Source organism: Oncorhynchus mykiss, chromosome 23, assembly GCF_013265735.2.
Source record: "Oncorhynchus mykiss isolate Arlee chromosome 23, USDA_OmykA_1.1, whole genome shotgun sequence".
In the NCBI taxonomy this organism is placed as follows: domain Eukaryota; kingdom Metazoa; phylum Chordata; class Actinopteri; order Salmoniformes; family Salmonidae; genus Oncorhynchus; species Oncorhynchus mykiss.
Window position 1 is genome coordinate 50,494,628 of NC_048587.1, and position 19,963 is coordinate 50,514,590.

Sequence of the window (19,963 nt, forward strand, 5' to 3'; positions counted from 1 at the left end):
CACATTATGATCACTGCATGTATCGTGTTCTAGCAGATTGACAGGTTTACTTTATCTTTATCTGCATACTTTAGCAAAATGTTTCATTTTATTCCACAGAATTAGCATATAACCCAATATGTGGGGCATTTGGCTTTTGCGTGTGTTGATCCACAGTACATGCACCCATGTTTAGTATTTTTCTGCCTTATCACTGTTTGATGAATTGTTTCCATTTTTTAATCGACATGGTGTCTATTTGTTCCGAGTGGCATAATTGAGATTCTGTTCATCTTTATTAATTGGATATGTTCGCTTGCTCTACATACATCTATGGCTTTGGTCAGCGTAAATTGGGGTTCGCGTGGCATACTTGCTCTTACCTTTACAGCCAATCACAAGTCTGTCTCTGATCACTTCGTCTCTCATTGACCCGAAATCACATGAATCAGACAATTGACGCACCCTCATAGCATATTGACCAGACATCTCTGCTTGAGTTTGTTCACGTGTTAAAAACAAATATTTCATAAATCACATTACGAGTGGGTTCAAAATGTCTTTGTAAAAGGTCAAGGATTTTCTTTGGATTTGCTCTATCCTCTTCCCCCAGATCTAGGTGACGCTGAAGCATATGGCGCTCATTTTTATCTAAACCTGTAGGAATTTCATAATTTTCCCACTGATCACGGAAAAACAACCAGTTTTGATACAAATCGCATTTCATATCCATGGCGCTAGACACCGGAATTTGACTGACACTGCAGGCTTGTCGTCCTCGCTCACTTGTTTGCGTTTATCCGATAGTGATTACATTGTCCACATAACTTATCCCTTTTTCCTTAGTGCTTGGCTTTGGGTTCACACTTCTGACACCATGTTATGTGTATATGAATAACTAGCGTCGGAGAGTTAAGTAAAATGCAAGCATAATCATTTACTCAGGTATTACATGTGACAGGTCACAACATCTGAATCATGCACCTGTTTATATATCCTAGATAGGTGCCCCATTAGGTTGGCATTACACCCATTATCTTAATCTTCTTGGTGAGGGTTCCCCAGGTAGGGTCACAGTCCTTCATCTCCACTTGTCTTTTGGGTGTCTTTCTCTTCCCATCAGGTGTCCCAGTTTAGGGCAATCATAGTGTTCATGTCTGGTGGTAGACATTAAAACATCCATAAATACAAAAAAAATAACATTTGAAAATGAAAGCACACAGGGTAGTACACAAAGTACTTCATTTATTTACAGTTTTTAAAAGTACACAAATGGGAGATAAAGGAATATTCTTAGAGCTGGTAGTTTAGTTAATTACACATAGGAGGGTGAGTCAGTGATTGACCAAACTGGCCATGAGTCAAACCAGAAATGACTAGTCAATAATGAGGTCAGCATTAAAACAGTCCTATAGAGCTGAACCATGGCAACAGTTCAGCTGTGCCCGCCCTTAAATCTCATCTTGCTTATTGAAATTATCCTCAGAGGTCGAATTGAATATCCCAAACTCTTGCTCCACTCTTTGCTGAGAACCAGTAAAGACATGGCGTGTTACTGCCCAGGCCTTGCCGACGCATGCTAGATCTTACAACGCATCAGCTAACCACATTATCGCAATCAGGTACCTGACGGCACATTCGATGATGTGGCATGCAATCACTGGTCGACGCATGCAACGTCTGAGCAGGGGAACACGACCATCAACTGGAACGTCCAAGGCCATAGCCCACCCAAGAGAAGTGTAAATCGGTTCTTTTATCAGGGAATAGATGAAGTAATCACAGCGGTTTAGTCAACTGCTTCTAGCCACATCAGTGCAGGACCATTTTACTTCTCAAAACATGTAAAAATAACACCAGTGTTCACATGGAGCCAGTAAGTAATTGTGAGCCTTTGATATAAAAACTCCATTCACACTCAAAACAAATTATAGTTTAAAATGGCAGCCATTTAACAGACACTTAAGTCTCTGGGTATCTGGTGTATTTGAGGAACTCCAACTAAAACGATCCTGCACTTCATCTTTGTGGACAGACAAGGCAAAAGCCTGGGAACAGACAATGATTGACAGCCCAAAACAGACAGATTATAGGACAGTGATGTCCCACTTTAGAGCAGCACAAAGTGAGACCTACGGTCAGAAACCCAAATTCACCACAATAAGGAAACCAAAAAGGGAAAAGGCTGAAACATTTCACATCTTCATTAAAATACAATTTCACAGCCTAGAAACAATACAAATAACAGAATGAGAATGTAGATCTGTACATGTGACCATGAGGCAGTCTGACTCAGTGTGAGAAGAAGAAACCTTAACAGGGCCCCTCCATAACACATACAACTTGAGGGATGTTGATCATAGAACCCCATAAAGAAAACAGACTTCAATTGTGGTTTAGAGTTGAAACCCTCCACCTGACTCATACACCTCAGCTTGGTCAAAGGGATGTCCAGTGTTAAAACATGCAAATAGTATATATTACAAATGGCTTTAGAGTTACAGATCAGGGCTGTGAAAACAAAAGCCTGCTGGTGGTCAGAGAAAAGAGGTCTGTAAATAAGTACAAATGAAAAGCAGTCACCAAAACCGATCCATTTCAAATAGAGCCGCAATTATCGATTAGCTCTATTCATATCAGATTTATCGATTAGGGTTATTTAGTAATGTACTGTGGGAGTAGAAATTGGTGTCTATTGATAAAGTGCCATGGATGATAAGTAGTAACCATGGCGATAACGGTGGCGGTTGTAGTCGTTCCATTTGTCGTCTTAATTAAATCAGTTAGATCGCCATGGCAGCAAAGACCACGGCCTCTGCACAGACGTTGAAAATGTCTCCTAGAAAAAAGGTTGCAGATGTGGTCTGTAGTTCAGAGATTCTTTATCACAACGATTGTAAGTGTTTGGGAGAGAGTACAAGGAAATCAAGGGCGAGCGGGAAAGGAACAAGAGATCTAGTGGGAAAAAGAGAGGATCAACCAGAGAACACCAGGTCAGGAGAGGAAAGTGGTGGTCTTCCGATGGTTTCTGAAGTAGTTAGGCTGGCTGGCAGCTGATTGGTTGAGCCAGGCTTGTTGCTGTCCTCCGCTGTGCCAGGTGCATTGTGGGTATTGTCTCATCGAGGCGCTGCAGAGTGGAGGCCACCAAGGATCATACCAGGCACCATCTGAGAGAAAGAGAAACTTTTATACTTGCAGGCAGGGATCTCTACTCTAGCTTCTCTGCATGGAATCTCCATCTTATCATTCATTATACTTCATTCTCTTCTGCACTTAAAATGTCATTAAAAATACCAGACGTACAATATTCTTCATACGGTTCAAGACCTGCATGAAGGGTTGAAAATAGCTTCATCTTGTCATATTTCTCAGCAGCAGATATGCTGAGGGTGATAGATGAGGGTAGGCAGCGTTGGGCCACCTCATCACATGGCTTTAGTCTGGTGCGTCATTCACGTGTCAGAAAAATAAAACTCAGAGTTTACGCTTTCAGCCGTGGCGAACCTAAACTGTAGCTTGAGGAGAACCTCTGGAGATGTATGAATAACCATGCAGCATTGAGCAGTGGTAAAAGTCAAGGGAGAGAGGGTTTGAAGGACACTAGAGAGTTAGGAGCAGAATAGGACCTAATGCAGTCACATGCTGGAGAACGTCAGACAGGCATCACCACAGTCCAACCACTGCAACAAGCCACTGAGCGGAGGATAGGTCACAGAGCTAGGTGGGGTGACAGCCAGGAATAAGGGAAACACTAATTCCCCACGTGTATTTGTTATCACAAGGCTGGAATGCAGCACTCCAGTTCTCAAGGGCAGCAGTGTTTGATATGAAGACTCACACACTGATCAGTACGCTATGAAAGGGAGGAGTCTGGCCTGCTGAAGTCTAGCTCCTATTGTCATCAGCGATATTAGCTGCTAACATTGAAGCTACTTGTCTCCAGTGATCACATGGTCTCAACCCCCTTTCATAGTGTAACAGAGAGGAATGGAGAGCCTGCAGACAGACAGTGCTGCCCAATAGGACAGGAGACGTGCATCCCTGGTGCTTTAGGACACAGCGCCAGCCTGAGCATGACTCACCTAGTGTGGCCATCGGGCCATCACACGAGGATGTGGCGAGCCTCTACTTGTCGTGATGATCGAAGGGAATGCTATTCTGGGGTTGGGGGGGAAGGAGGGAGAGAGAAGGCCGTAGGGCAAGTCAGACAAGTGGATCTGGGTCTGTAGTATGGCATGCTTACCGTCACACCAATGCCCTGGGAGTGGGAGATAAAAAAAACTCCCATGACCACCTGGTGGAAACGTCAAGACATGGGCAAGGAGAGTGGGGAGATGTTGACGCTGCCCAAGGAGAGTGGGGAGATGTTCAGGGTTTCCTCTCAATCCTGGTGTGGATTTCCTTCCCCCTCTTCTCCTTGTCTTGCTTTGGCAGGCTAACGCCAGGGCCCTTTACATAGCTAGCTGAAGTTCCTCCCTCCAATAAACAGCTTTATGTTCATTCATGTTTTAAAAGATTATGTTGATGTGATCCTGGCCTTACTGATGCACTGCTAGACGTATAGCTACTCTTACTGACATTTGAAGACAGTCAGGAGACATTCCTGCTTCAAGTTTCGACTATAGACAACTTCATTAGTTATGTGTTGCATATTTCTCTGCAGGAGTGGGTCACGATGGGGCATGGTCATATGAGGTTAAGGGTCATCTGGTGAGGCCCGAGGGGGTGACGCTAGGGATGGGGCGAGCTTGTACCTGTGAGGTGGACATGCGGGAGGTGTCCTGGTGTCCCGTCAGATCGGACGAGGAGACGTTAACGGGAGCTCCCCGGTGAAGCCGCATGCTCACTTTCCTCTCCCGCTCCATACCAGACACCGGTCGTGGAGACGTGTTGGCTAGAGAGGAGAAATAAATACTATGCTCCCTGACCATGACAAGACAATAGTCAAGCACATTGTTAAGTAATCCATACATCAAAGTCATCTAGGTGTGCGTCAGAAACACTAACCTGTGTGTGAGGGGTTTAAGATGTGCGTCAGAAACGCTAACCTGTGTGTGAGGTGGGTGTGAGGGGTGTAGGCGGCGCCGTGTCCTGTGTTCCTCGGGGTCGTCCTGAGGCGGCAGGGAGTCCCCTGGCCCCGGGGTTCCTGCTGTGTCTCAGCCTATCCTCCCTGTCCCTCCGCTCCCGCTCCGCCTCCTCTGCTGCACGGTTGGCCCCCTTGGAATTAGGGGCAGTCAGAAGGATAGAAATGGAGACTAGATCAGAAAGCTGCCGCTGAGGTACCATTAGCTAATGGTTAAGAGGACTAATGTGTAATAAATCATGAATATGTTTCATCCTGGTTAATTAACAATTAAGAGGCAGTACTCACAAACTTGAGCATGTTCCAGTCAAAGACGTAGTCATAAGAGAAGCCCTGTCTGTGGAACAGGTTCCTGAACAGCTGTCTGAGGTACGAGTAGTCTGGCTTGTCGTCGAACCGCAGAGAACGACAGAAGTTCAGGTAGGTGGAGAACTCAGCTGTGAGGAGGAAGAAAAGTGTTACTTTTAATCAGAATACTTTCTCATGATCTTTTAATCAGAATACTTTCTCATCATCTTTTAATCAGAATACTTTCTCATCATCTTTTAATCAGAATACTTTCTCATCATCTTTTAATCAGAATACTTTCTCATGATCTTTTAATCAGAATACTTTCTCATCGGGAAGGGAAATTATTTCCCATGTTTACAGGGTCACAGCATGATCTCTTTGTAGAGAGGTGCAGAAAGGACAAGACAAATGGACAGAAACACTCCAAGAGTATATTGTTACATGACAAGCACAGAAACCCTTAGTAAACTATAACCAGGATGGAGTAAATGTAAAAAATCACATTACTCACAGGGGTATCCCTTGCAGAGCACCTCGATGGGGGTGGACATTTTCTTCTCACTGATGCGTTCGTACTTCTGCCTCTTGGTGGCGGCCTTGAGGCCCTGCCAGGGCAGAGAGCCCAGGTTGAAGTACATCAGGACATAACCCAGAGACTCCAGGTCATCACGACGAGACTGTTCTGCAGAGGGAGAGGAGAAAGTCACACTGGCCATGTTCGAATACCTTCAAATAGCATCCTTTCCAGATCTGACATGATCGAAGGAAAGTGCTCCACTATGAGGCTTGTGCTGAGGAATGTGATCAACCTCTAGATGTGAGTGTATGTGTGCGACCTACCTATTCCCAGGTGGGTGTTGATGGAGGCATAGCGTGCGGTGCCGGTCAGGTTCTTGTTCTCGCGGTAGGGGATGTGCTGATGTGTGCGGGCGTCGCGGTACTTCTTGGCCAGGCCAAAGTCGATGATGTACACCAGGTTGCCCTTCTTGCCCAGGCCCATCAGGAAGTTGTCAGGCTTCACATCTCTGTGGATGAAGTTCTTAGAGTGGATGTACTCAATCCGGCTGATCTGGAGAAGAGAGGAGAGCAGGGGTGGCCACTACACCTCCTGGACAGCTTTACTTTGCGCTTCTAATTTGTTAGCAGATTTTATAGCACATAGTGGCCATAACTGTAGAAGATACAGAGGACCCTAATAGCCAGCATAAGAGCTGAGGATTTAATGGTCAGTTGTGTCTCACCATCTGGTCAGCCAGCAGCAGGACAGTCTTGAGGCTGAACTTGCGGGAGCAGAAGTTGAACAGGTCCTCCAGACTGGGGCCTAGCAGCTCCATCACCATCACGTTGTAGTCTCCCTCTGCTCCACACCACTTAATGGACGGGATTCCCACTGTAAGGAATGGAAGGAGAGAGTGATTTATAAGGATGCCCACTGTAGGGAATGGAAGGGAGAGAGTGATTTATAAGGATGCCCACTGTAGGGAATGGAAGGGAGAGAGTGATTTATAAGGATGCCCACTGTAGGGAATGGAAGGGAGAGAGTGATTTATAAGGATGCCCACTGTAGGGAATGGAAGGGAGAGAGTGATTTATAAGGATGCCCACTGTAGGGAATGGAAGGGAGAGTGTGATTTGTAAGGATACCCAAAGGAAATCCCATTCTTTATCGGGTTTAACATGATTTCTTGTGTGATACCTATCCCACACAAGTGCTGTTTCTCTGGCTCTGTGATCTGATGACAGGTTCCACTGAGTCTCTATTCGCTCAGGCTGCTGGCTGGCATGACAGACTCATGTGGATGACTGCCTGCCTGCCTGCTTGTTAATGTGGTTTTCACATCACTGGACATTGGGGGAAGGGGGGAAATAGGGTGAGAAGGAAGATGAAGGGTGTAGATAGAAGGGGGAGATGGGGAAAGAGAGACTGATAGCCACAGCCTGGCCCATGTATAATGTTTCAGACCCATGTCTCACCTCCTCCCTGCATCATCTTGTAGATCTTACTCTCTATGTGGAGCTGTGGGTGTTTGGTCTTCACACATTCCAGTTTAATGGCGACCTCCTCTCCCACTGAGATGTCTGTGCCTGGGGGAGAAAGAGGAAATACTGTCAATACAAATGTATGTAGATGGATAAAGAGCCACCAGGTGTGTTATTGCTTTCAGTTCAGAGTATGATTTAGGCTTATAAAGGACTAGGGCCTGGACAGTTTTACCTGACCAGTAAGGGAGGGGAAACTCATGGGCCTGGCGATGTGCATGCCCCTGCTGACTGACAGGTGAAAAATCTGTCGACGTACCCTTGAGCAAGACACTTAACCAGAGCCATTATGGTTAAGAGTGTCTGCTAAATGACTCAAATGTAGACGGGGCATATACACCAAGTCCCATTCATATCATACCAGCCACAAAATAATGCAACTCAAACAGGTAAACAAACCAACTTTAACATTTCCTCATGAGGAGTACTGCCAGCATGTGTGACCAGAATCCTACTTTAGTACTGGGCCTACTTCTCTATTCTTCTACTTTAGTACTGGGCCTACTTCTCTATTATTCTACTTTAGAACTGGGCCTACATCTCTATTCTGCTACTTTAGAACTGGGCCTACTTCTCTTTGGGCAGCTTGCAAAAGCTACAAGTCTAAAAATGCATTGAAGATGTGCACATTTGCTGCTTGTGTGCTAGCAGTGGGAAATGGGAGCTTTATAAATCTGACATTTCATTTCAAAAGTAGGCTACAGTCCAGGTGTGGAACTCTAAGTGAGAGTCAGCTACACAACAGAGCCACCAGCCAGTGAATGACTCAGACCCTCTCCTGAAAAGCACTTAACACCTCCATGAACACACAATAACATGTTGGATGAGTCGTACATGTGGTTACATAAAGGGGGCTGCATTAATCTGAGAGAATTACAGCTGACTGGAGCGTACCATTCCCCTCTGTGTGTGAGTAGGATGAATGCCCTCCCCCCAATCACCTGAAGAGTACACAGGAACACAGCTGACCTGGGATGGAGAATAATCCATTCCCTCGCTGAAATGACATTCTGTCTCTCCCATTACAATAGATAAGAACTAGGCACTTAGGACTGACACGTTTATTTTTCCCCATGGCATAGCGGTTTAGCCTTCCAAAACATGGATGACTTCATGAGCATTGAGCAAATGCAGTGTTTTTTTTTATCCACAAAATTGGCAGTCAAGTCTGCGTGCTCTAGAAATGAACAAATTGTACTTCACGTGGTAGTCAAACTATATGAACTCAACATAAGTATTTCAGTGTCAGAATGTTTCATGTGACCTAGGAGAGTGATATAGATGTATGGTCTGGTTATGCAATCCAGCTAGGGTGTCAAAAGCAAAACACGCACACCATATCCTAAGTGGTTCGGTGCAGGTGGGGTGGGCTGGATGGCCTTATTACTAAACGACTCATTAAAAACATCCACTCAGCCCTACACTCAGTGGTGCAATTTCATTACACTTCATGTCTGTTGAGTTGGAACATTGAGTTTCATTGGACATGAGGTTTCTCATCTGCAACACAATGTATATATTGACCATAAGTTAAACTGCAGCCATGCAAGGAGAAAATAAATCTACTTTCCCAAAGGTCAGTGAGTGTCTCTGAACCTGAATATGCACAAACAGTGCATTTAATAGGACTGTGACAGTAATTGAATAACCCTGTAATTGACATTTATAGATGAAGATAAAATAGCCATCAAACTGTTTAATAGGCCTACATACATTTTGTATTAACTTTATTTACAATGTAGATCAACCTAATCTAATAGCGGGAGTGTTTTAACAATTATAAGCAGTTCTGCTAACTTCGTCTACATCTCCTCTTTCCAACTGTTGTTTGGTGCTCCAGCAGCGAGCGGGGTTGCAGAAGCCTAAAAAGAAAAGCTTGATGTGGACTTCTTTTTACACAATGCATATTTTCATTTCTTGCTAGTAAATAAAGCAGTCTGACTATTAATTATTCAACAGCAGTTGACAAGGTTGTTCTGGCTCCTACAATGTGTCAAACGGACAATCCTATCCAAACCAGCGTTGATGGGTGAGTTTGATGATTCGCTTTATAGGCCTATGTCCATTCATAAAGGCTACTTTAGGAAACTATCTGGATATTTAAGAAGAATTAGATGCTCAAGTCAAGATTTAAATACTGAAAAAAAGCCTATTTTCAGTAAAGGCCCTTTCTCAAGTCCAATATTTTGGTCCAAATAATTAGGAAGAAAACTAATACTAGCTAAGCTTTCCCTAATTGAATTGGCAAAATTATATGGCATAATAACCTATTCCTGTCTATACATGAATAAATAAAATAATTCAAAACAGGCTACTAAAACATACTTTGGCCACAGAGGATCATTAGCTTCCCCTTAAAAGAAAGATTACGTTGTGGATTGTATTGAATCGCATTGCCTACAGTCGGAAGGAAAGGAAAAAATTGCGCGTGCGGCAAATAACAAATAGAAGATTGTTGAGCTGCGACGGTCAGTGAAAAGTACAGGTCAGGCATATCACAAAATTAAACTATTCAATCGCAGGAAAACAAAATGACCATTGCTGAAAAGACAATGAAAAAGACGAATCTGTATTTTAGTTATCAAAATTATTAATTGAGGGAACAGCAGCAGGCCTATAGCCTATCTTATTGGCACCAGTGGAGAGCATAGGCCAAATCCAAGGTGAGTGCGCACTGCGAAAGAAACGTATCTGATATAGCCTATAGGCCAGGCATCTACGCCATCCACACACCGCCATGCATTGAAATATATATTTTTGCGAACAGTGATTGAATTATATGATCCTAAATTATGACTATCAAATTACGAATAGAAGGCTCTTACATATGCCTGCAAATGCGATGATGCATGGAATGCTTGATTATAAAAAGGTGCATTTTTAATGGTGAAAATGAGCTTCCCCAAACTTGAAACTCACGCACCGCCTATGTATAGGCTGGTGGTTTTGCGGTTTGGTACTCGTGTTGTTGGCTGAGGAAAAGTACAAGTTATTAACATCTTCAAAGTGCGAAGTAAGGATACACATCATTGCATCCTCAATTTGCATGTTCTGTGTAAAATTAATTACCATAATCTAAATGTGATTTGTCATTCTGAGCACCGTGGGTGGACGCCTTTACTAGGTTACGCACCCAATGCTTAGGGGTTCGGTAAATTTCTCAAATGTACAGTCGATTTAAATGCTTCCGGTTGAATGTCGGCACTACATTTTCTTAACGGAAACCCTTATATGGGCACGTCTTGTTTATGATGCCTTTCACACCAATTGCAAAATATCGTCCTGCCACAATCCGTCAATTATTTTTTCGGAACATGTTGGATTTTTTAATTTGATCTTTTTGCAAACAAATAAGCTGTTGACCAACATAAATTATTATCTGGGACACTGTCACTGACAGGCCGCGCACTGCCACAGAGGTCTGTGGGTTTGTTGTTTTGAATTCACTAAATTTCTCTCTGCCTGTGTTTTACATTTGCAATGAGTAAGTGCAGCAAGGTATCAATTTAGCCAATGTGATCACATCACACTCTGGGACACAAATTTTCCTGACAGTTCATTGACAATGCTGTAGCCTATTTTATAGCCATTCAGCAAGCAATATGGTCGATCGATGCGTCTCTCCACCAATAAACTTATATATATATATATATAAAAAATGCTGTTCATTGTTTATAGCAGGGGTCTCCAACAGGTCAAAGCCCACCTATGAGTAGTTCGCCAAACAATTCTGAAAGTATATGCAATTTTTCATGTTTATCTTCAACTTTCGCAAACAAATCTCACAAGTCAGACACCGCAATTCCCCAGAAACTGACATTATCCCACCCCTGGTTAGCGACTATTGGCTTAAAAAGCCAAACCTAACTATCTGCCAATTTCCAGCAATTTTGCCCGTCTGTGTAGTGCGCGTTTGTGTAGCCAGTTGATGTGATAACCTGTGTGGGTTGAAGGAAAAAACAGAAACCGTCGCAATTAAAATGTTAAATGCAAAGTAGACTTACCTGGAAGAAGTAGATCATGAGTATGTATACCATTTGTATCTACACTGAACAAAAATATAAATGCGACATCCAACAATTTAAAAGATTTTACTGTGTTACCGTTCACATAAGGAAATGAGTCAATTTAAATAAATTAGGCCCTAATCTATGGATTTCACTTCACTGGGCAGGAGCGCATCCATGGGTGGGACTGGGAGCCAGGCTCAGCCAAAGCCCCACAAAAGGGCTTTATTACAGAGAAATACTCCTCAGCATCCCCCACCCTCTGTTCAGACAATCCCGCAGTTGAGGAAGCCGGATGGGGAGGTCCTGGGCTGGCGTGGTTACATGTGGTCTGCGGTTGTGAGGCCGGTTGGATGTACTGACAAATTCTCTAAAACAACGGAGGCAGCATATGGTAGAGAAATTAACATTAAATTGTCTGGCAACAGCTCTGGTGGACATTCCTGCAGTCAGCATGCCAATTGCACACTCCCTTAACTTGAGACATCTGTGGCATTGTGTTGTGTGTTTTAGAGAGAGAAATGTTATTATACCCAGCACAAGGTGATCATGCTGTTTAATCAGCTTCCTGACATGCCACACCTGTCAGGTGGATTAATTATCTTGGCAAAGGAGAAATGCTCACTAACAGGGATGTAAACAAATTTGTGAACAACATTTGAGATAAGCTTTTTGTGCGCATGGAACATCATCTTTTATTTCAACTCATGAAACCAGCACTTTACACGTTAAGCTTCTAGCAGCAGCAGCAGCAGCCGTACAGAAACATTTCTAGACCGGCACATTCCTCACTCACTAGACACACAATTAAAAAGGGCCAGAGGCCCCCCCCCCCCAAAGGTTTTCTGATGTGATTTAAACATTGACTCAGAACATCCAATGTTGTTGTTTTGCTAAGAACTGTAATTGCGAGTGAAAAACAAAAATCTAAAACCAGGAAAAATGAAAAAGAAAACAATGTGAAAATATCAGAATTTGAGGGGGACAAAAATCTGATTTTATAGCCCCCCCCCCCTGTCCCTTAGAGTTGTTTATTAACCATGATTTTACCAGGTATTTTGACAGTGAACTACTTCCAGGGAGGCGTTGCAGGAGAAAAGAGAATGTTCCTATTTGAAAGCTAGAAAAAAGAGAGAAAAAGAGAAGCTTGTGACATGTTTAATTTTTTTAAAGTAGCTCTCATGCTAGAAAAGGTTGGAGATCCCTGGCTTACAGGCTACTCGTTCAAGAGCTAGAGAGGGGGAAGAGGCCAGTGCCAGCGGAGATGCGTGAATTGTGCAAGAAGGGAACAGTGAAGACAGAGATGCGTAAGTTAGAAGTTAATATATTAATGCACCATTCGTATAACCTATATATTATACGCCTGCTAAAGTGAAGCTAAACGAGCATGTGCTATAGGCAACCCTAAAAGACAAAAATCCATCAGAGTTTACCCTTATCAATAAGTGGTTGCACAGATTTAGATAAAGCCCTCAAATTAAAAGAGTGTCAACATAACCATCCATTGCTTCACAAAAATGTATTAACAGCTGATCACGAGGCTATGGACAGGCTGATCACGAGGCTATGGACAAGCTGATCACGAGGCTATGGACAGGCTGATCACGAGGCTATGGACAGGCTGTGTGCACATTTATTAGCAAGTGCATCGGTGATGTTGTACCCACGGTGACTATTAAAATCTTCCCTAACCAGAAACCGTGGATTGATGGCAGCATTTGCGCAAAACTGAAAGTGCGGACCACTGCTTTTAATCATGGCAAGGCGACCGGAAAACACGACCAAATACAAACAGTGTAGCTATTCCCTCCGCAAGGCAATCCAACAAGCTAAGCGTCAGTTTAAAGTAGTCACAATTCAACGGCTCAAACATGAGACGTATGTGGCAGGGTCTACAGTCAATCACGGATTACAAAAAGAAAACCAGCCCCGTCGCAGACGTCTTGCTCCCAGACAAATTTCACAACTTCTTTGCTCGTTTTGAGAACAATACAGTGCCACTGACAAGGCCCGTTTCCAAAACCTGTGGGCTCTCCTTCACCGTGGCCAACGTGAGTAAAACATTTAAATGGGTTAACCCTCGCAAGACTGCCGGCCCAGACAGCATCCCTAGCCGCGCAGACTTGCTGGCTGGTGTGTTTAAGGACATATTTAATCAATCCCTATCCCAGTCTGCTGCGCCCACATGCTTAAGAGGGCCACCATTGTTGTGGTTCCAAGAAAGCTAAGGTAACTGAGCTAAATGACTATCACCCCGTAGCACTCACTACTGTCATCTTGAAGTGCTTTGAGAGACTAGTCAAGGATCGTATCACCTCCACACTACCTGATACCCTAGACCCACTCCAATTTGCTTACCACCCCAATAGGTCCACAGACGACGCAATCACACTGCCCTAACCCATCTGGATTAGAGGTCGACCGATTATGATTTTTCAACGCCGATACCAATTATTGGAGGACCAAAAAAGCCAATACCGATTAATCAGCATTTATTTATTTGTAATAATGACAATTACAACAATACTGAATGAACACTTATTTTAACTTAATATAAGACATCAATCAAATCAATTTAGCCTCAAATAAATAATGAAACATGTTCAATTTGGTTTAAATAATGCCAAAACAAAGTGTTGGAGAAGAAAGTAATGTGCCATGTAAAAATGTGTGCCATGTAAAAAGCTAACGTTTAAGTTCCTTGTTCAGAACATGAGAACATATGAAAGTTGGTAGTTCCTTTTAACATGAGACTTCAATATTCCAAGGTAAGAGGTTTTAGGTTGTAGTTAATATAGTATTTATAGGACTATTTCCTTCTATACCATTTGTATTTCATATACCTTGGACTATTCAATGTTTTTATAGGCACAATAGTATTGCCAGTGTAACAGTATAGCTGCCATCCCTCTCCTCGCTCCTCCCTGGGCTCGAACCAGGAACACATCGACAACAGCCACACTCGAAGCAGCGTTACCCATCGCACCACCAACGTTACCCATCGCAGCCCTTGCAGCGCAAGGGGAATAACTACTCCAAATCTAAAAGCGAGTGACTTTTGAAACGGTATTAGCACACACCCAGCTAACTAGCTAGCCATTTCACATTGGTGACACCAGCCATTAGGCTGATAGGCTTGAAGTCATAAACAGCGCTGTGCTTGTGAAGAGCTGCTGGCAAAACGCACTAAAGTGCTGTTTGCATGAATGATTACGGGCCTGCTGCTGCTTAGTCAGACTGCTCTATCAAATCATTGGTCATTAATATGGTCAAATCCGGAAACTATAATTTCGAAAAACAAAACGTTTATTATTTCAGTGAAATACGGAACCGTTCGGTATTTTATCTAACGGGTGGCATCCCTAAGTCTAAATATTCTTGTTACATTGCACAACCTTCAATGTTATGTCATAATTACGTAACATTCTGGCAAATTAGTTCGCAATGAGCCAGGCAGCCCAAACTGTTGCATATTCCCTGACTCTGCGTGCAATGAACGCAAGAGAAATGACACGATTTCACCTGGTTAATATTGCCTGCTAAACTGGATTAGTAGTTATAACTAGTGATTATGATTGATTGTTTTTTATAAGATAAGTTTAGTGCTAGCAATTTACCTTGGCTTCTAAGGCATTCGCGTAACAGGCAGGCTCCTCGTGGAGTGCAATGGTTAGAGCGTTGGACGAGTTAACTGTACAGTGGCATAACTGTAAGGCTCTCCAGAGGGTAGTGAGGTCTGCACAACGCATCACCGGGGGAAACTACCAGCCCTCCAGGACACCAACATCACCCGATGTCACAGGAAGGCCAAAAAGATCCTCAAGGACAACAACCACCCGAGCCATCACCCCGCTATCATCCAGAAGGCGAGGTCAGTACAGGTGCATCAAAGCTGGGACGAGAGACTGAAAAACAGCTTCTATCTCAAGGCCATCAGCCTGTTAAACAGCCATCACTAACATTGAGTGGCTGCTGCCAACATACAGACTCAAATCTCTAGCCACTTTAATAATTGGATATAATACATGTATCACTAGTCACTTTAAACAATGCCACTTTATATAATGATTACATACCCTACATTACTCATCTCATATACTGTACTCTATACCATCTACTGCATCTTACCTATGCCGCACAGCTATCGCTCATTCATATATTTATATGTACATATTCATCCCTTTACACTTGTGTGGATAAGTTAGTTGTGAAATTGTTAGATATTACTGCACTGTCAGAACTAGAAGCACAAGCATTTCGCTACACAAAACATTAACATCTGCTAACCTTTTGGACTTACATGGAGTTTAGACCTATTTGTTTAGAAAAGGGGCAGGGTGGAGAGCTGGGGTGTTTTGACTCGTGACAGGCTACCACAGGCAGGGCAGTAGTGGGGGTTATAATCTGATCTGACTTTCTCATATGTTACACACTGACGGTTTGTGAAACAATGACATGGCTGTTAGAAGCTTCACTGATGTCATCCACATAAACAATAAGCTCTTTCTGCCTGTATACACTAACTACAGTAGTGCCAAGAAGCTGTAGAATCATGTCCAACCCTGTGGCTGTTCCTGCTTCAACTCAACCACAGGAGTTCCTACAGACAACTGAACACACCTACAATGAGGACAGAACATACACCAAATTCAAACACTGGATTGGGTCCAGTAAAACCTATTCAGCATTCAACATGGGGAGGAATATTAGGACTACCCAAAGGAAAAAAAAATGACTTCACTCCAGGAAGCATATCAGCATTATAACAAAACCATTACAGTTATGGCATGACAAGATTCAAATTGACTCATGCAAAAAGCAGTAACTGTTCATCGTACCTTATGACAAAGGTCTGTGAGCTCAACCCTGGGGGTGATAACATATCAGAATGTAATTTCAGATACCAGCTGACTGGAAAAACCACAGGGCCACATACACAACACACTAAAAACAACTAGATGTCAACAATTTTTTTATTTCACCTTTATTTAACCAGGTAGGCTAGTTGAGAACAAGTTCTCATTTGCAACTGCGACCTGGCCAAGATAAAGCATAGCAGTGTGAGCAGACAACACAGAGTTACACATGGAGTAAACAATTAACAAGTCAATAACACAGTAGAAAAACAAAGGGGGAGTCTATATACAATGTGTGCAAAAGGCATGAGGAGGTAGGCGAATAATTAAAATTTTGCAGATTAACACTGGAGTGATAAATAATCAGATGGTCATGTACAGGTAGAGATATTGGTGTGCAAAAGAGCAGAAAAGTAAATAAATAAAAACAGTATGGGGATGAGGTAGGTGAAAATGGGTGGGCTATTTACCAATAGACTACGTACAGCTGCAGCGATCGGTTAGCTGCTCAGATAGCTGATGTTTGAAGTTAGTGAGGGAGATAAAAGTCTCCAAACTTCAGCGATTTTTGCAATTCGTTCCAGTCACAGGCAGCAGAGTACTGGAACGAAAGGCGGCCAAATGAGGTGTTGGCTTTAGGGATGATCAGTGAGATACACCTGCTGGAGCGCGTGCTACGGATGGGTGTTGCCATCGTGACCAGTGAGCTGAGATAAGGCGGAGCTTTACCTAGCATGGACTTGTAGATGACCTGGAGCCAGTGGGTCTGGCGACAAATATGTAGCGAGGGCCAGCCGACTAGAGCATACAAGTCGCAGTGGTGGGTGGTATAAGGTGCTTTAGTGACAAAACGGATGGCACTGTGATAGACTGCATCCAGTTTGCTGAGTAGAGTGTTGGAAGCCATTTTGTAGATGACATCGCCGAAGTCGAGGATCGGTAGGATAGTCAGTTTTACTAGGGTAAGCTTGGCGGTGTGAGTGAAGGAGGTTTTGTTGCGGAATAGAAAGCCGACTCTTGATTTGATTTTCGATTGGAGATGTTTGATATGAGTCTGGAAGGAGAGTTTTCAGTCTAGCCAGACACCTAGGTACTTGTAGATGTCCACATATTCTAGGTCGGAACCATCCAGGGTGGTGATGCTAGTCGGGCATGCGGGTGCAGGCAGCGATCGGTTGAAAAGCATGCATTTGGTTTTACTAGCGTTTAAGAGCAGTTGGAGGCCACGAAGGAGTGTTGTATGGCATAACACAACTCTTAAAGGGAAACTTCAGTATTTTGGCATTGAATCATTTTATCTACTTCCCTAGAGCCAGATTAACTCGTGGATACCATTTATGTATCTGTGTGCAGTTTGAAGGAATTTGCCAATTAGCGTTAGCGCAATTGCTAACTAGCATCAGCTCAATGACTGGAAGTCTATGGCAACTGCTAGCATGTTTATAGATTCCATAGACTTCCAATCATTGGCTGGTAAACTGCCTATAACTTCCGTCATACGGGACACAGAGAAATGGTATCCACGAACTAATCTGGATGTATGGAAGCAGATAAAGGGCTTCATTGCCCATCGTATACTGAGTGCAACTGCTTGGGAAAGACATTTGGCTAGCTCTACTGCAGCTAGCTAACTGCCCTCCAGCCCTTGAAATTAACTGACAGATGGGATGACTACTGGCAAACTCTGTTGGGCTGGGTGACTTGTTCGGTCGGTTTGTGAAGTGAACTAGCTAACTTATACATTTTCAAAAAGCCTCTCATTCGTGATCCAAGCTAAGGTTAGGTAACTAACTATCTGGATGGTGGCCAACGTAGCTAGCGAACGTTATTGGCTTGCCAAGGGGACAATAGGTGCTGGGAATTGACAGTTTGTTTTGGTCATGCTAACCAATAACATATTTGCAAATTCCCATCAGCTGGCCAGTTAACGTAGCTAGCTAGCTGGTTTGGATTAATGTTAGCAATGTAGCGAGCTAGGTTAGCATGTTAGAGACGCTGTATATGGTAGCTAGCTAACGTTAGCTAGCTTAAAATGTTCGATTGACGTTAGCCAACCTACAGTAACGATGTGTAATATTGACATTTTCGTTAGCTAGCTACTCACCCAAATAGATATCTCCAAAAGATCCACTTCCAATTTTCCTGCCCAGCCTGTATCGGTTTCCCACTCTCAACTCCATGGTTCAACGTTTTTCTTACGAAGCAACCTTCAGAATGTGTTGTTTTGAGAAAGAAAAAAAAGTCAACCTTGGTGTTGTTGCTCTTTTTGGTTACCAATCCACCCCAAATATCACCATACTTTGCTGGAATACAAACCCCTTTATTCAGACGCCCCCCTCCCCATGAATCCCAGAAGATCAAGTTCCTTCTGTAACAATCCAGTTGTCCCCATCCCTTTTATATCTATATTTTCTTCGGAACACCACGATATTGGTATTGCCTGAAAGCTTAGAATGTGTAGATTATGTTCTAGCTGTTTTTGATATCATCCTTCCCAAAATCAAGAACGATGGAGACGGATTTTGATGGAAGCCTTCTAAAAACGAAAAATAAAAATAGCCTCTTCTCCACTGTAGGAATTTCTTCCACTGTGGACTGGCTGGCTGGCTGGCTGGCATTCGCTTGTGACATAATTTTTCCTAGCAACCCTGCGCAGGTCACATTTAAAGAGGGCGCATTGGTCTTTGGAAATTATTCAAGTGTTACTTTGTATGTAGAAAGACTGATACACTGAATCAAAAAATCGAACTAACAACACTAAATACGTACTATTTCATGTTTATAAACAGGACTTCTGCATCAATATGGGCATAACATACAACCTGTCAACAATGATGGTGAAACTATGAAAAAAGTACTGAGTCCGGTCACACAGCCACTCCGAGGGGACAGTTATATCGGTATTTTCTTTGTCTGTATCGCCTTGTTGCACCTAGATGGCAGGATCTAGGGAAATGTACAGACTTGAAATATAATGTAATTTTCTGTTTCCTCGTGTCATGTTCTAAGAGTTAAGGACAAAACATATTATAGAATGTATAGCTAGAATGCTAGGCAATCACACTCATCTAAAACGAAGTGATGTACAAACAACCTGAGGCACAGTAGGTCACCACCCCATACAGAGTAGGTTGAAGTTGACATAAGGCCTAATATGTCCCAAATGGCACCCTATTCCCTATATTGTGCACTACACTTGACCAGAGACCTATGGGCCCTGGTCAAAAGTAGTGCACTAGGGAATAGGGTGCCATTTCCTTAGACACTGATCTAAGGTGTCACAGTATGTGGTTTCCCCTAATTAGGTTAGGATTTTGGGGGGTTCTTAAATCTAACCCTAATGCCATGATGTCACAGTGGCTAAGGTATATACTGTGACCTGCATTATTTGAGGCCAAATCAGCAGAGAGGACAACAACAGAAAGCAAAAAGATAGGCAAGCAAGGACATATATGTACGAACACACACGCATGCACACGCACGATAAACAAACAGATAGAGATAGACAAGTTACATCAGGGATAAATCCTGTCCTGCACTCCCAGTAATCCTGTGACACAGCCACTCGTCTGGGGCTGAATAGACCAAAATACCCTAGATATACAGGATTATTTAGTATGGGAGCAGGAAAAAGGCCAAATGAATCCATGAACCTTGCATGGCCTAGTTGTTTAGTCTTGGATACTGTGCAGGGGGAGTCATTATTT

General features: G+C 43.2%; 1 protein-coding gene across 6 annotated transcripts; it reads right to left on the minus strand.

Annotated features, from left to right (window-relative positions):
- Positions 1 to 1,195: 1,195 nt before the first annotated feature.
- On the minus strand, positions 1,196 to 18,887 carry LOC110502949 (casein kinase I). 6 transcript variants are annotated; one of them, XM_021581292.2, is made up of 10 exons: positions 18,573 to 18,887; positions 18,361 to 18,463; positions 7,328 to 7,438; positions 6,595 to 6,743; positions 6,194 to 6,422; positions 5,865 to 6,035; positions 5,351 to 5,499; positions 5,028 to 5,214; positions 4,734 to 4,873; positions 1,196 to 3,146 (listed from the first exon to the last, which is right to left on the minus strand). In XM_021581292.2, exons 2-10 carry the CDS (start codon positions 18,434 to 18,436, stop codon positions 3,096 to 3,098), a joined length of 1,263 nt encoding a protein of 420 aa, XP_021436967.1. In that variant the 5' UTR covers positions 18,437 to 18,463; positions 18,573 to 18,887; the 3' UTR covers positions 1,196 to 3,095. The 6 variants fall into 6 exon arrangements, with proteins under 6 accessions (XP_021436967.1, XP_021436971.1, XP_021436968.1 ...); XM_021581296.2 differs by adding an exon at positions 4,062 to 4,137 and having other exon boundaries at positions 5,028 to 5,196; positions 18,361 to 18,887; XM_021581293.2 differs by adding an exon at positions 4,062 to 4,132 and having other exon boundaries at positions 18,361 to 18,887.
- Positions 18,888 to 19,963: the final 1,076 nt, after the last annotated feature.